At 44.7% G+C, this 14,195-nt stretch overlaps 1 protein-coding gene across 1 annotated transcript in view; it reads left to right on the top strand.

Annotated features, from left to right (window-relative positions):
• Positions 1–11,157: 11,157 nt before the first annotated feature.
• LOC120018677 (protein jagged-1b-like) overlaps positions 11,158–14,195 on the top strand; it is a 34,916-nt gene continuing 31,878 nt past the window's right edge. Inside the window, exons 1-3 of the mRNA XM_038961878.1 lie at positions 11,158–11,207; positions 11,306–11,360; positions 12,612–12,938. Coding sequence (XP_038817806.1) covers positions 11,158–11,207; positions 11,306–11,360; positions 12,612–12,938 — 432 coding nt within the window. The remainder of the gene's footprint in view (positions 11,208–11,305; positions 11,361–12,611; positions 12,939–14,195) is intronic.

Raw genomic sequence — 14,195 nt, 5'->3', positions numbered from 1 at the left:
TTTAAGGGGTGTTTATTCTAGGCTACTCCTGTCCTGTTTGAAGGGTCTTTCACACGAAGCCTACTGCTCATCTGTGTAGGGGGCTTGCTGCGTCATTGGGGAGCACTGGTTGGCCATCACTCACTATCCAGAGTAAATCTATCTGGGGCTGTAGCCCTCTTCAAAGCACTCTGGCCGTTCTCATGCTTTGACACTTAACAGTAAACTGGCTACTGTGATTGAAGTCAAGTAGCCTATGTGGTTATTGAATGGTTATACTAGGCCTATTATACAGATAGCCTAGATCCTGTTGAAAACAGCCTCCAGTGATGCATGGACCCTATATATACACACATCCTTCATTTGTGCCCATGAAATGTCCTAAAACGTCACCAGTTAGAAATACTGGATAGTTTGGGGCCCCTTGATGATCTTTCATGACTTATGTGTCACCATCAGATGGCGCCAACCACCCAACCACTAATGTCGGGTATTCAAAGCAGTTATCGACCAAGTCGCTCTGTACATTGATCTGCCATTGTAGATGATAACAACAGGCCCTTCACTCGTCACCAGGTGCCAATATAATGTAGAATCGACCTGCAGATCGCTTCATTCTGGAGGGAGGGAGGATGATTGAAATTCAGCACGTCTCGAGGTCACTGCTGCTCTATGCTAATAAGCACTGCACGCTTCAAGAGCCCTCTGTTCTGTCCACCGGTCACGTTGCAGTGCGGGGCAACGGAGACACTAGGCCTACTGGTTGCCAGGGGCGTCAACATAGGCAACAAGTCCATCCCTGCTCTCACAGAGAAAGGAGGGAAAGAGAGGGGGAGGACCGGGGTCACCAAAATTGGCTCATTATATTTCAGACATGAAGCGGACACATTGTCCTGTAGTGTTGGTTCCAATGGACGCGAGGACAGGAACTAGTTGGACAGCGGAAAATATTTAGGGAAACCAGTGCCAAAATGCCTGAAAGATGCAACCTATACCTCTCTTTCATCGTATGCTTCTCATCCATTTATATAAAATTAATTCAAGGTCAAGATGGCTCCATACAATGTTATCTTTATGCAAATACAGGAAACCAGATGCTTTGGGTAGTTGACGTTACACCCCTTTTTTTTGACCATGATGTCAAACACAAATATAACAGCTTCAATTGGCTACAATTGTAATAGCCTATAATACTCAAAGCTTTTTTTTTTTTTTTTTACTTGGTCATGAGTGAATTCATGCAGTGTATTATTTGTTTTCTAAAAATGTTCAACAAAACGTGACAATAGTCCAATGGTGTGAATGTCCCAAGTAAGGTTGTGGAACTTTGTAAATGAATTTAAAAAATGAATAACGTTCTCTTCACCTATTATTTTATTGATAACACAGAAGTGTATTTCAAGAGACAATAGTTCCCAAGTCTATTCATAGTTCTGATTGATTACATTTTGTCCCTAAAAGCAACATCCACTAGGTGTGTGACACAATTCTGTGATTAAACAGCAAGCCAGCATTTGGGCACTATTGCGCTGGGGAGGGTTCTCTTGCAAGAAAGAAGTATGGAAGACATGGCTGGAGCACATTAATATTTTATCAGGAATATTTTGCAAAATATTGCACCTGTATTTGTCATTTGGTGTGAAGCTTTTAGAACGTATATATAAAAACAATAATACTTTTTTGGACAATTGAAGTATAAAAAGTAATGAAAACATGTTGTGGTGAAATCATATGGATGGCTGTGCTGCTAACAATAAGACCCAAAATGGACCCTACAGCCTGAGATTTCCAACAGTGACATCTTTTATCCCCTTGGTGTGAAATTAAGATCGTGTCACACCAGAGGAAATAGCTGTGGCTCCATGGGACATAACCCATTAATAAACAAATTGAATGTATTTTTTAGACTTATTTTTAATCAAATAACACTCGTTTACATTAGACCTATTTGTATCCTGTTGCAGTTTGATCATTTTAAATGGTTCTGAGCGCAATATTTATGTATTCATTCTCCCACGCCTGGTTTCTCACTCTTGGCAGGTGAACAATGCTCCAGGTGAACATTGCTCCGGATCGATCTAGTTATTTTGCCTGGTTCCAGTGATGGTGCAGGCAGATATTGGGTGCTGGCTGTGGTAGTTGGCTCTGTTGTGCGTTATACTCCAAAACCCCTCCAATAGAACACCTCTCAAGCTGCTTCAGCTGTGGGTAGATTGGGGCCTCCCACTCAGGGCCAACAAGTGAGCTTGGGTCTTGGTGCTGATGCTGCCTCAGCACTGCTATGCATACGGGTGTACTCTCGCTTTTTGGCACAGGCTTATCATTCGAATGTATGCCCATTTGAGGTAGTTTCTGTGCCTATCATGGTGACCCTGGGTAAAGGGAAATCCGGGTTGGATTTCAGTGCAGGAGCCTGAGAAACGTCTACCACACCCAAGGGAGGCAGCAGGCACACACATTCTCCACTCCTGATCCAGGGAGGTGGTGACGGAAAATAACAATACAGGACTCTTTCGTGGCCCTGTAACTGGAATCGAGTAGGCTACACTTTAAATCCTTTAATGAGGATCCACTAGTGGTTAGAGCATTGGGCCAGTAACCGAAAGGTTGCTGGATTGAATCCCCGAGCTGACAAGGTACAAATCTGTCGTTCTGCCCCTGAGCAAGGCAGTTAACTCACTGTTCCCCGGGCGCCGAAGACGTGGATGTTGGTTAAGGCAGCCCCCTGCACCTCTCTGATTCAGAGGGGTGGGGTTAAATGCGGAAGACACATTTCAGTTGAAGGCATTCAGTTGTACAACTGACTAGGTATCCCCCTTTCCTATTATGGATGTTTAGAATGGATGTTTTGAAGGACTTTTAGTGTTCAAAAACTTATGAAAGTGTCATTAATTATGTACAATTTGACTGCCTGCTGTGTATTTTCCATCGGTGTGACATAATGTCCTATGGGGTGAAGCCAATAGCCTAAATGAAATGGGGGGAAATGGTTGTCTTGGACAAAATGTAAAAATAATTGTTTATCTTGAGGCAGATAACATTATAATAATACACAAGTAAGATAATTGCTTTTTTTAATCAAGGTTTAGTGAAATTACTGTGAATGTTAACCAAAATGTGATAGCGAGACACTTGGTTATTATTGTATTGTTTGTATTATTTTTTAAATAATACTTTTCTTGTCTGTTTGGAAATCATTAAACCTTTACATTGACATTAATTGTAAAGTCAGACCAGAGGACAAATTCAAGGCAGTAATGCATGAAATGCTTCATTAAATTGGATATAAGCTCAATATTGAAGGTGGTGATATGAAATGTTGAGTTGTTTAGTTATAGTTTATTGTAACTAGGCTATAGGTTTTAGAGGAAATCATTTTTTAAACTTCTGGTATGGCTCTATGGCAACTACCCCTTTATAGTTGGCGGTATAATGAAGCGCTGGAATGTGTGTAGTTTTCCAGGCATGTATAATTGTAAACATGCATAAGCAGTCACACACACAGACACTAGACGGTCAAAGCTGGGAGAAATGATGTAATGTCCTTGCGTGTACACGCATAATCAAACGATTTAAAACGGCCAATCATCAACTGCGGTCTGGCTTTGTAAGAATAGCACAGCATGAACGCCAAATACTTTGCTCAGCCACCCGTATGTCCACTCTCAATGGCAAGCGGTCCCTTCAAACTCAAATTCGATCTAACCGACAAACTTCAGGGTATTTTTTCTCCGCTTTGTTTTGCAGACAGGCCTGAGTAAATTCATTCTCCACTACCATAATACGTGCTCCCCTAATTGCGCGGAGGTAGTCCCATAGAAACTCTTTCAGTTCGCCGACCAGTTACTGACAGTGCAAGCTGTGACAGATAGCCTATTTAATTGGCACAGCAGCACAGCAGCGCTTTGATCTATACCGGATTAACCGAGGCCGGAAACTAGGGTATAAGGCACATTCAGTGGCGATTTTAGAATGTAAATCTTGGTGGGGAAAACTCAACAACAACAAAAATGTATGCACGCCAGCAAAGCCACTGCACAACACAACACTGAACAATACATTGATTGCACTATAACGGTGACCAACGTTGCCCGCAAACTGCCTACATAAAGCTGTCCCAACAGCAGAGGTTTCGTTTCAGCACCATGGAGTGAATCCTTACCACCGCTACACCTGGCTATCAGCGGAGCCTTGTCTGGCAGCGAAACAGTTCATTCAGCCTCATTTACTGCCTTGTAAAAAAAGATATGGCTGACTTGCTTAATTAAACAAATGTGGTTTCTACGGACAATTGAGATGTACAAACTATGGCATAATGGAAAAATTAGCGGATAAGAAGCAATCCGTAATTTAGATTAAGACTTTAATGAGCGAGCTAAAATGGATGTAGTCAATATAACTATTTGTTCAGCACTTTTGAAATGTACAGCAACATAATTCAGAACATGAGCCGTTCTTACAGTAGTCTCCCTGCACACAAAGTCAGAAGCATAGGATAAAGTTATGAGGGGAAAGGGGACCAAATTGGGTGAGGCACATGGGCTACTAACAGCTTAATACACAACATACACGTAGTATTACTTTTTTAGCTACAGTATACATATCTTACTGACATATCATATAATTTATGCAGCAGCATACAAGACATTGTTGGACTCACCTTGTGCTATGCTCACTTGAACAGGAAGGTGGAGAGGCGATCCTTCTTGTGGACAAATTTTGTCATCAATCTTTGTCATCAAAGTCTGCGATTCTCTGGATTTATGGTGCTTTCAGGACAACTGGGAACTCAGAAAAAAACAAGGTTGAATCATGACGTCAGTGATCTTCAGGTCAGAGCTCTAGAAAGAGGCCCGAGTTCCCGACTTGGAATTCCGAGTTGGATGAACGTTCAAAACGTATTTCCCAGTCGGAGCTCGTTTTTTCCCGAGTTCCCATTTGTCTTGAATTGAGTCTGAGATTTTCCAGCTATGAGTTTCCAGTTGCTTTGAAGGCGGCAGAAGTCATGCTGGATTGACAGCATGGCCAATGTATTCCATCTTTTCTGGCCCATGTTGTTGCATATGAATGTTTATCCTTTTCAGCTTGGAAAAGAGACCCTTAAACCCAGACTTGGACCGCACACCCTCTCCAACGAATAGCAGGCTAGTGATTGCTTTGCATTGCTTACAGTTAGCCACTGATCCCTTCCAAACCACTCATTGTTGAATTTGCGAGTACCAACTTGTTGTGTTATGTGTATGTCCAATGGCCGATGAACACTGATATGTTTTATCTAGAATTTATCTTCAAATGACAGGGATTGAAAAGGATTTGCCAGTAGATTGTCGACTTGATTCACAATGATGACTGCTTGTCTAGCCTGTCTGACTCTGGCGTTCCGCTAGCGGAACTCCTCCCACATTCCACTGAAAAGGCAGAGCGCGAAATTCAAAATATATTTTTTAGAAATATTTAACTTTCACACATTAACAAGTCCAATACAGCAAATGAAAGGTACACATCTTGTGAATCCAGCCAACATGTCCGATTTTTAAAATGTTTTACAGCGAAAACAGCACGTATATTTATGTTAGCTCACCACCAAATACAAAAAAGGACAGACATTTTTCACAGCACAGGTAGCATGCACAAAGCCAACCTAACTAACCAAGAACCAACCAAACTAACCAACAAACAACTTCATCAGATGACAGTCTTATAACATGTTATTCAATTCAATGTTATTTGTTCGAAAAATGTGCATATTTCAGGTATAAATCATAGTTTACATTGCAGCTACAATCAGAAATTGCACCGAAAGCAGCCAGAATAATTACAGACACCAACGTCAAATACCTAAATACTCATCATAAAACATTTCTGAAAAATACATGGTGTACAGCAAATGAAAGACAGGCATCTTGTGATTCCAGCCAATATTTCCGATTTCTTAAGTGTTTTACAGCGAAAACACAATATAGCGTTATATTAGCTTACCACAATAGCCAGAAACACAAGCCATTCCCCAGTAGTAAAAGTTAGCGATCGTGACAAACCAGCAAAAGATATATAATTTTTGACTAACCTTGATAAGCTTCATCAGATGACAGTCCTATAACATCAGGTTACTTATGTTTTGTTCGAAAATGTGCATATTTAGAGCTGAAATCAGTGGTTATACATTGTGCTAACGTAGCATATTTTTCCCACAACGTCCGGATATTTTTCTGACACTTTTTCTGACACACATATTCTGACCAAATGACTATTCTTAAACATAACTAAAAAATACATGTTGTATAGGAAATGATAGATACACTAGTTCTTAATGCAATCGCCGTGTTAGAATTCTAAAAATAACTTCATTATTTATGATATATAGATATGCAGTTTACGTTATGGCAAGAGAGTACCCAAAAGCTGGGCGCAAACGACTAGCACATGTTCGACAGATATATGAAATAGCATCATAAAATGGGTCCTACTTTTGCTGATCTTTCATCAGAATGTTGTACAAGGGGTCCTTTGTCGGGAACAATCGTTGTTTGGATTTAGAACGGCCTTTTTCCCTCTCGATTTAGCAAGCACACTTGTCAAGTGGGGCGAATCTCTCCATGTCAACAAACGGAAGAGAACGGAACACGGGAAAACTCACAAAAAAAATCAATAATCTGATTAAACTATATTGAAAAAAAAAACTTTACGATGATATTGTCACATGTATCAAATAAAATCAAAGCCGGAGATATTAGTCGTCCATAACGGCAGCTTATCAGAAGGCAAATCCAGGTCCCTTCTCGCGCTCTCCAGAAAACAGGAAACTGGTGACACGTCATGCCAAGAGCTATGATTCGAGTCCAGATCAAGTTACACACTCAATTTCTTCTCTCACTGCTTGTCGACATCTAGTGGAAGACGTATGAAGTGCATCTAAACTAATAAATAACAAGGACTTTAATAGGCAGCCCCTAGAAGAGTGCATCGATTTCAGATTTTCCACTTCCTGTCAGGAAGTTTGCTGCAAAAGGAGTTCTGTTTTACTCACAGATATAATTCAAACGGTTTTAGAAACTAGAGAGTGTTTTCTATCCAATAGTAATAATAATATGCATATTGTACGAGCAAGAATTGAGTACGAGGCCGTTTAAATTGGGCACGATTTTCCCCCAAAGTGAAAACAGCGCCCTCTGTCCTCAACAGGCTAGCTTGCTAGCTAAGATTTTGAAAGTATGATGTTGACATGATCAGTCCAATCTAAACTACGGTATATATAACATGATTTGACGTCATTTTATCTGTGGCCAATGACCTTGAGCCTTCTTGGATGGGCACTTCTTATGTAAATCTGTGGCAGCACCCAAGGGGCTTGAACTTTCTAGCTCTCCTCGTAGATGTCGCGGTGAGGTAGTGTCCCAATGAGTACCAGAACACTGAGCAAATCACGGTGCAACTAGAGAACATTACCAACCCCTACGCTCTTTATTTTCCGCTGGCTGCCCCACTACCACAGAATGCGCTGAGCTAGGCTGAAACACCTGCATTTTGGAGCTGCCTTACTCAAGAAAGAAAAAAAGAGACCATGTTTGTATGCGGCTTTATTAACTCAATGCTATTTTTTAAAACATTGTTTGCAAACTGATATGTGACATGTATTAAGGTCAAAATAACATGCAACACAAGTTTTTTTTGTCGTTGCCCTGAATGACGGGTCGCCACTGGACACATTATTCGACAACAGAGCCCAGTTGAATTACAGACGGCGTGCACATATAACACGAGAACACGGATATCCCCTGCCTGAGGACACACACCCCTCGCGCACATTAACACACTTTCTCTCATGTTTATCCCCCCCCCCCTCCCCCTCCCACACACACACACAAAGCCTCTCGTCACTGGCTGGCATCCCTTTTCGCGGAGTTCTTTCCCACAGCCGATACGCACGGTTACTTGATCGGAACCTGGGTGATTCGGATCTGTTAGCCCTGAGCGAAAGTGACCACACGGGTTTGGAAAGCCTACGGAAAGAGTGAGGGACGCAGCATGCAGTGGACAAACAAGAGAGAGTAGAGTCTTGACTTGTAGAGAGGGAGATTCTACTTCATTTGGCTATCAATTTGAGTCCTTTGCGCAAAGAGGGAAAGGGTGTATGCGTATGTGTTTAGTTTAAAAGGGCGAGTCCGTTGCGCAGAGGGAGAGTGTAATTGGGATGAGAGCTCAAATCAGGGAGCCAGCAGGTCTGACATTCGAAGCCTTAACGGCAGGTGGAGGGAAGATCGACCTGGTGGAGTGAGTGTTTTTTCTTCTTCTGTGGAAAGACCCACTCTGGATACCGCACTAAGAGAGGGAGAAGCCGGGGAGAGTGGTCGAGGAGGGGCGGGCAGACAGGAGGAACTCCCCAAGGGGAACAGTACAAGAAAGGCAACAATGCCAAGTACGACACGATGACCTGGCGCTCAAAGAGAGCTGAGAAAGGGATATTATAGAGAAGAGGGGACACCCGCATTGTTTTAAGTTCTCGATCCTTTGACGTTGAGATGGGGAGAGAAAAAGCGCACGGACGAAAGCCGGTTGATTGCTGCAGTGGAGGCGCGAGGATCAGCACCAGGACAGAGATGAGGAAAGAACGGGGCCGGGGACAGCAGTGGACCGTGATTTTTATCGTCGCCTTTTCTCTGCAACCGCAAGTAAGCCGTACTGATTAAGCGCTATTTTCGGCAGTTGCTAACCCTGCCCTGACTTTTACAGTTGGTGTGTTCTTCCCACAGAGTTAATAATGGTGCCCACATTCTACTTCCCTGGTTCTCTTGTCAATATGTCTCCCCTTGCTCCAAATGGCGCTGTGCCCACCAGTTTTTGTGCATCTTAAAAGTCGCGTGTCAGCCACTTGTTGCTCCATGGGCGTGTCCTTTCATCTGTAGGCTACAGGAGCAACCCTTCACGTCTTTACCAAGCATGGTCTTTGGTTACACCATTTTTTGTTATTGGGATTCTAAGCCTGTAACACTGTAATTGCTTTGCTTTCCGGTTGAAAAGGGCTAGACGACCCATCCGTGAAGTGAATCGTTTGAACCAGAACTGCAGAGGGAAATGTTCAGAATACGGTCTCCTGTAGGCTATAACGGTGTAAAAATAAATCCTTTATGGGAAATAGCAACGTAAACGTTATGGTGTCTGTGGATGGAGTAAAGCTGCCTTCTATGTGTTAACTACTACTACGCTTTACTTACAACGTGCGAGGGGGATTCAAGGGAATTGTTTGTCAGTCTGTCCCTGTGTGTGTGTGTGTGGGGGGGGGGGGGGGGGGGGGGGGGGGGGGGGGATTGCGCACACTTGCCTCCCTGCCTCACACCTTTTCATGAATGCAGTCCATCCTCTCTCTATGATGTGTAAAAGTTCTGCAGATGACCAGGAATAGTCCAGCATAGTATAGGCTACCTTATAAATAAAATGTGATTTGTCACATGCGCCGAGTACAATGCTTACTTACAAGCCCTTAACCAACAATATTATACAGAGTTAAGAAAATATTTATTAAATAAACTAAAGTAAAAAAAAAATGAAATTAAAAAGTAACACAATAAAATAACGATATTGAGGCTATATACAGGGGGTACCAGTGCCGAGTCAATGTGTGTGTGTGTGTGTGTGTGTGGGGGGGGGGGGGGGGGGGGGGAACAGGTTAGTCGAGGTAATTTGTACATATAGGTAGGGGTAAAGTGACTATGCATAGATAACAACCAGCGAGTAGCAGCAGTGTAAAAACTAGGGGGGTGTGAATGTAATTAGTCCGGGTGGCCATTTGATTAATTGTTCAGCAGTCTTATGGCTTGGGGGTAGAAACTGTTAAGAAGCCTTTTGAACATAGAATTGGCACTCTGGTACTGCTTGCCATGCGGTAGTAGAGAGAACAGGCTATGACTTGGGTGACTGGAGTCTATGACAATTTTTTGGGCCTTCCTCTGACACCGCCTAGTATATAGGTCCTGGATGGCAGGAAGCTTGGCCCCCATGATGTACTGGGCCGTGTGCACTACCCTCTGTAGCGCCTTGCGGTCAAATGCCGAGCAGTTGCCATACCAGGCGGTGATGCCACCGGTCAGGATGCTCTCGATGGTGCAGCTGTATAACTTTTTGAGGATCTGGGGACCCATGACAAATCTTTTCAGTCTCCTTTTCAGTTATCCTTATAATGGTAATAACAATGTAATAATGAGTGTGCTTCCAAAACGCCACACTCAAACCACTATGACCACATAGAAAACCCATTCACATTCAGTCAAATTGGACATAGGCCTATCACATTCAAGTTCAAGTTCACACAGACCAAGAGGGAAAGCCTGGAGGTAGAGCACTGGCTGAATGTGTTCTCTTCCCCTCCCAGCCCCACCCCAGGCTATGGTTGTTGGCCTAAAAGGGCCCCCCACTGGCAGGGTGACACAGCCCTCAGTGCAGGGGCAATATCAGGACGTTCTGTATGTGTGTGTGTGTGTGTGTGTTTGTGTGAGATGAGAAGCCTGTGTGTGTGTGTGTGTGTGTGTGTGTGTGTGTGTGTGTGTGTGTGTGTGTGTGTGTGTGTGTGTGTGTGTGTGTGTGTGTGTGTGTGTGTGTGTCTTTGCGTGCGTGTGGACTCATGGACTGGGGTGTGTGTGTTGGGTCAGCGGCCACAGCCTTGTAGCACTAGGGCGTGTGAATGTACAGGGAGATCCACATGGATCCACTGCACCCAGCTCTGAAGCTCTTCGCTAATATAACATTGCCTTCCCCTACTGCAGTACGATGCAGACCTACCGTGCTGTGGGACATTTCTAATGTAGGAGGAGAGCAGTAGAGTTGATATCCTGCATCCCTTTCAGCATTGAAGACACTATAACCTGTGACAGTAGGGTAACGCTTAACAACCTGTATTACTCAGGTCTGGGGATGTGTCAGATTCAGTGCAATGTAGGTACGAGCATTCAGGATGATTTATGAATGTGGTTTAATACAGTGTATAATGTTGTCCTGATATTGTACTGTTATTACAGAACAGTCACGATGGTGCCATATTTAACCGTATTAAAAGGAAAGTGTTTAACAATGGTGTTAGTCAGTGTACATATCCAAACGTGGTACTCCAGTGTTCAGGTTGTGGTCCTGGTCTCGCCCTATTTTGGGGTTAAATGGGGGACTTAATGACCGCAGCTCTCCACGGTGATGGTCGAGACTGAGCGCTCGGAGCGGTCTGATGGAGCGCTGAAAGGCAGGTATGCCCGGAATGGCTGAGAGAGGGGGGAGAGAGGGGGGGAGAGAGGAGAGGAAGAAAGGAGGATGCAGAGTGATGAGTGGGCCTGTATCTCCACAGGCTGTTTGATGTAGGAGAGTTTGGCACCCTAGCCCAGGGACAGGGACAGGGACAGGTGAGGGACAGAATGCCACAAGAACAATGGGCTGACTTACCAGCTATTCTTCTAACTGGCTACGGCCAGGTTGTGTGTAGCAGGACTATTACACCACTATTCTTTGTCACGTCATTCCATTGTATGCGACGTGCGCGCGCGCGCGCGTGTATGTGTGTGTTTGTGTGACACGTGCATTTGCGGTTTGTGGTTTTATAGCCGTTGGAAGTCATCACAATTATTTCCTTGCTATACAACACACCAACACACCTGTCTCTCTGGGGAGCTTGTTAGCTCTACCAGCGTGTCTGTGCCCTTCTGCACCCAGCTGAGGAGAATGCTTTATAAGCTCTGGGAGGAGGGAGAGACAGAGAGAGAGAGAGAAAGAGAGAGAGAGAGACAGGCAAACAGAGAGAGAGGGGGAGAGGCAGAAAGAGAGATGAAAAGAAGAATGGCAACAAAACAGAGAAGAAAAGCTGGTGCAGAGAGAAGGCAAGAGTTACAGCCTGTTCCCAGATAGAGAAGGAAGGGAGGAGGAGGAGAGAGAAACTGTGGCCAGGTTCCCAGTGTCTAAGTCCCCCTGGGGAGAGAGGGAGAGAAAAGAAGGGAGGGCTACTGATACAGGAGATGTAGGACAGAAAGGAGCTGGATGGAGAGGTGGAGGAAGTGCATGACGCAGGGGAGGGGAGAGGCGAAAGAGGGTGACTGAGACAGCGAGGGAGAAGGGTAAAGAAGCGGGGGGGGGGAGATGAAGACAGATAGAGGGAGATAAACAGACAGATATGGAGAGAGAGAGAGAGAGAGAAAGAGAGAGGATTGCTGGAATGGGGGCGTATCTCCATTTGGATGAGGGATTTTAAGTTTCTTCCGGTGTGGGGAGGAAGTGGTGTGAATCAATGTTATCTTTCCTTTCTCAAACACCTTCTCTTTCTACCTCTTAGAATAGGATGACCGTAGTCTGGTAACCCTAATGAAGCAGATGATACAGAGAGAGGAGAGAGAGAGAGAGAGAGAGAGAGGGAGGGCATGCTATCCATAGATTACCGTAGCTGGAGAGCTTTGGGATGAAAAATGATACTCCACCCATTAAGCAGGTGTATTCATCACATTCATGAACGTTTTTTCAAGAAATATGACATCGGGAACCAGACGCTTTTTGTTCCCATAGATTCACCCTCTCTTTGGGTGGTGTGTATGATTCCCTGTGTGTGTGTGTGTGTGTGTGTATGAGTTATACCACATCCTAACTCTCCTGTCTCCCTCTCTCTCCAGGCTGTGTGTGCAGTGGGAATGTTTGAGCTCCAGATCCGTCACTTCCAGAACCCCCATGGTGTGCTGCAGAGTGGGGAGTGCTGTGACCTCCAGGCCACCGGGGGGCAGCGCTGCTCTCTCACGGACCAGTGTGACACCTTCTTCAGGGCCTGCCTCAAGGAGTACCAGGCCCGGGTCGTCCCCACAGGAGCCTGCACCTTCGGGGCGGGCAGCACCACCGTCCTGGGGGGCAACACCCAATCCCTCCGTCATCGAGGGCACGACGGAGGAGGAAGAGAGGATGTCACTACAGGGCACGTCATCATTCCCTTCAAATACGCCTGGCCGGTGAGTACAGAAGTGTAACCACAATGTTGTTACTACGGTAACATGATACGGTTCAAGTAGGTACACACTCACAGAGACCTGTGACGGCGTTGACACGGGCTCTTAGCGTTCAGTCAAGCGTCTTTGCTACTATTTGCAGAAACTAGTAGCAAATTTCTCCTTGTCTAAACATAGGCCTTGGTTTTGATGCTGAGATGATGCACTTTCTCTCCTTCTCTCTCTCTCCCTGGTTCTTCCTCTTCCTCTCCTTATCTCTCGCTTTCTCTCTCTCCTCCGAAACTCTAAGCTGTTGTGTTGTTGCGTCATTACGGTCGCTGATATTCGCGCCTCTCTGTCTGACTTTGTGCATCGACACGTCTGTGTCTGTACCGGACACGTCGTCCAGGCTGGTGGCTACGACTCTTCATTAAAGAGCCAACCTATTAATCGCACATTAGACCCATCGATAATCCAATTCTATCTCTCTCTCTCTCTTCAGTCCTCCGTCTCCCTCTATTCCTCACCGGCGTCTCCCGACCCAAACAAAACAGGAAGAGCGGAAAATAGAAGCAACAAATACAAGTAAAGAGGAATCTTGAAGCCTTGGGGTTGTGTGTATTGTGCATTGCTGCTGCTCACAAATACGTTGTTCTATTTGCCTGTTACTAAGCCCTGAGATCTTCACTAGGGGGGGTGAGGGGGGGCAGACATCTGGAGGGGGATGAAAGCGTTTCGCTGGTGGAAGAGGAACACTAATGTTCACAACGAGCAGAGTTCATCCCTCCGTTTTACACCCCTTTATTCCCTCCATCCCCCCCATCCACGTCCATTAGAAGTAGTTCCCTGGCTTTTTGGCTGTAATTACTGTCTCTTTGTTTCCAAGTCGTTTCGGGGTCAGAGCCGCAGCGACTAGAATCCCTTTTAAATGACTTGGCACATGCAGGACGGCTGCGCAGCATTGTCATTCCTTCCAGAGATCGGAACGGTTGTTTGTTCCTTTGTGTACCGTCTCAACGAGAGCGTTCGATATTTTCTTCCGTTAATGGTCTGGAAGGCTTCGTTTCTGACCTCTCAGTGAGGTTGAATGGTTACGCATAATGGAAGTATTATATCAATGGGGACCGAGAGCTGACGATGTGGTCGCAATTATATTCCTATTGCCTAGTAATAATGTTTGTAATATTGTGCAAAGCCCTGGTTGAGATTTGTTCTTGACTGGTTTGGTCGGCCGTCATTGTATATAAGAATTTGCTCTTAAGTGACTTGCCTAGTTCAATA

Source organism: Salvelinus namaycush, chromosome 23 (assembly GCF_016432855.1).
Source record: "Salvelinus namaycush isolate Seneca chromosome 23, SaNama_1.0, whole genome shotgun sequence".
Lineage (NCBI taxonomy): Eukaryota > Metazoa > Chordata > Actinopteri > Salmoniformes > Salmonidae > Salvelinus > Salvelinus namaycush.
This window is presented reverse-complemented; position numbering and strand designations above follow the sequence as displayed.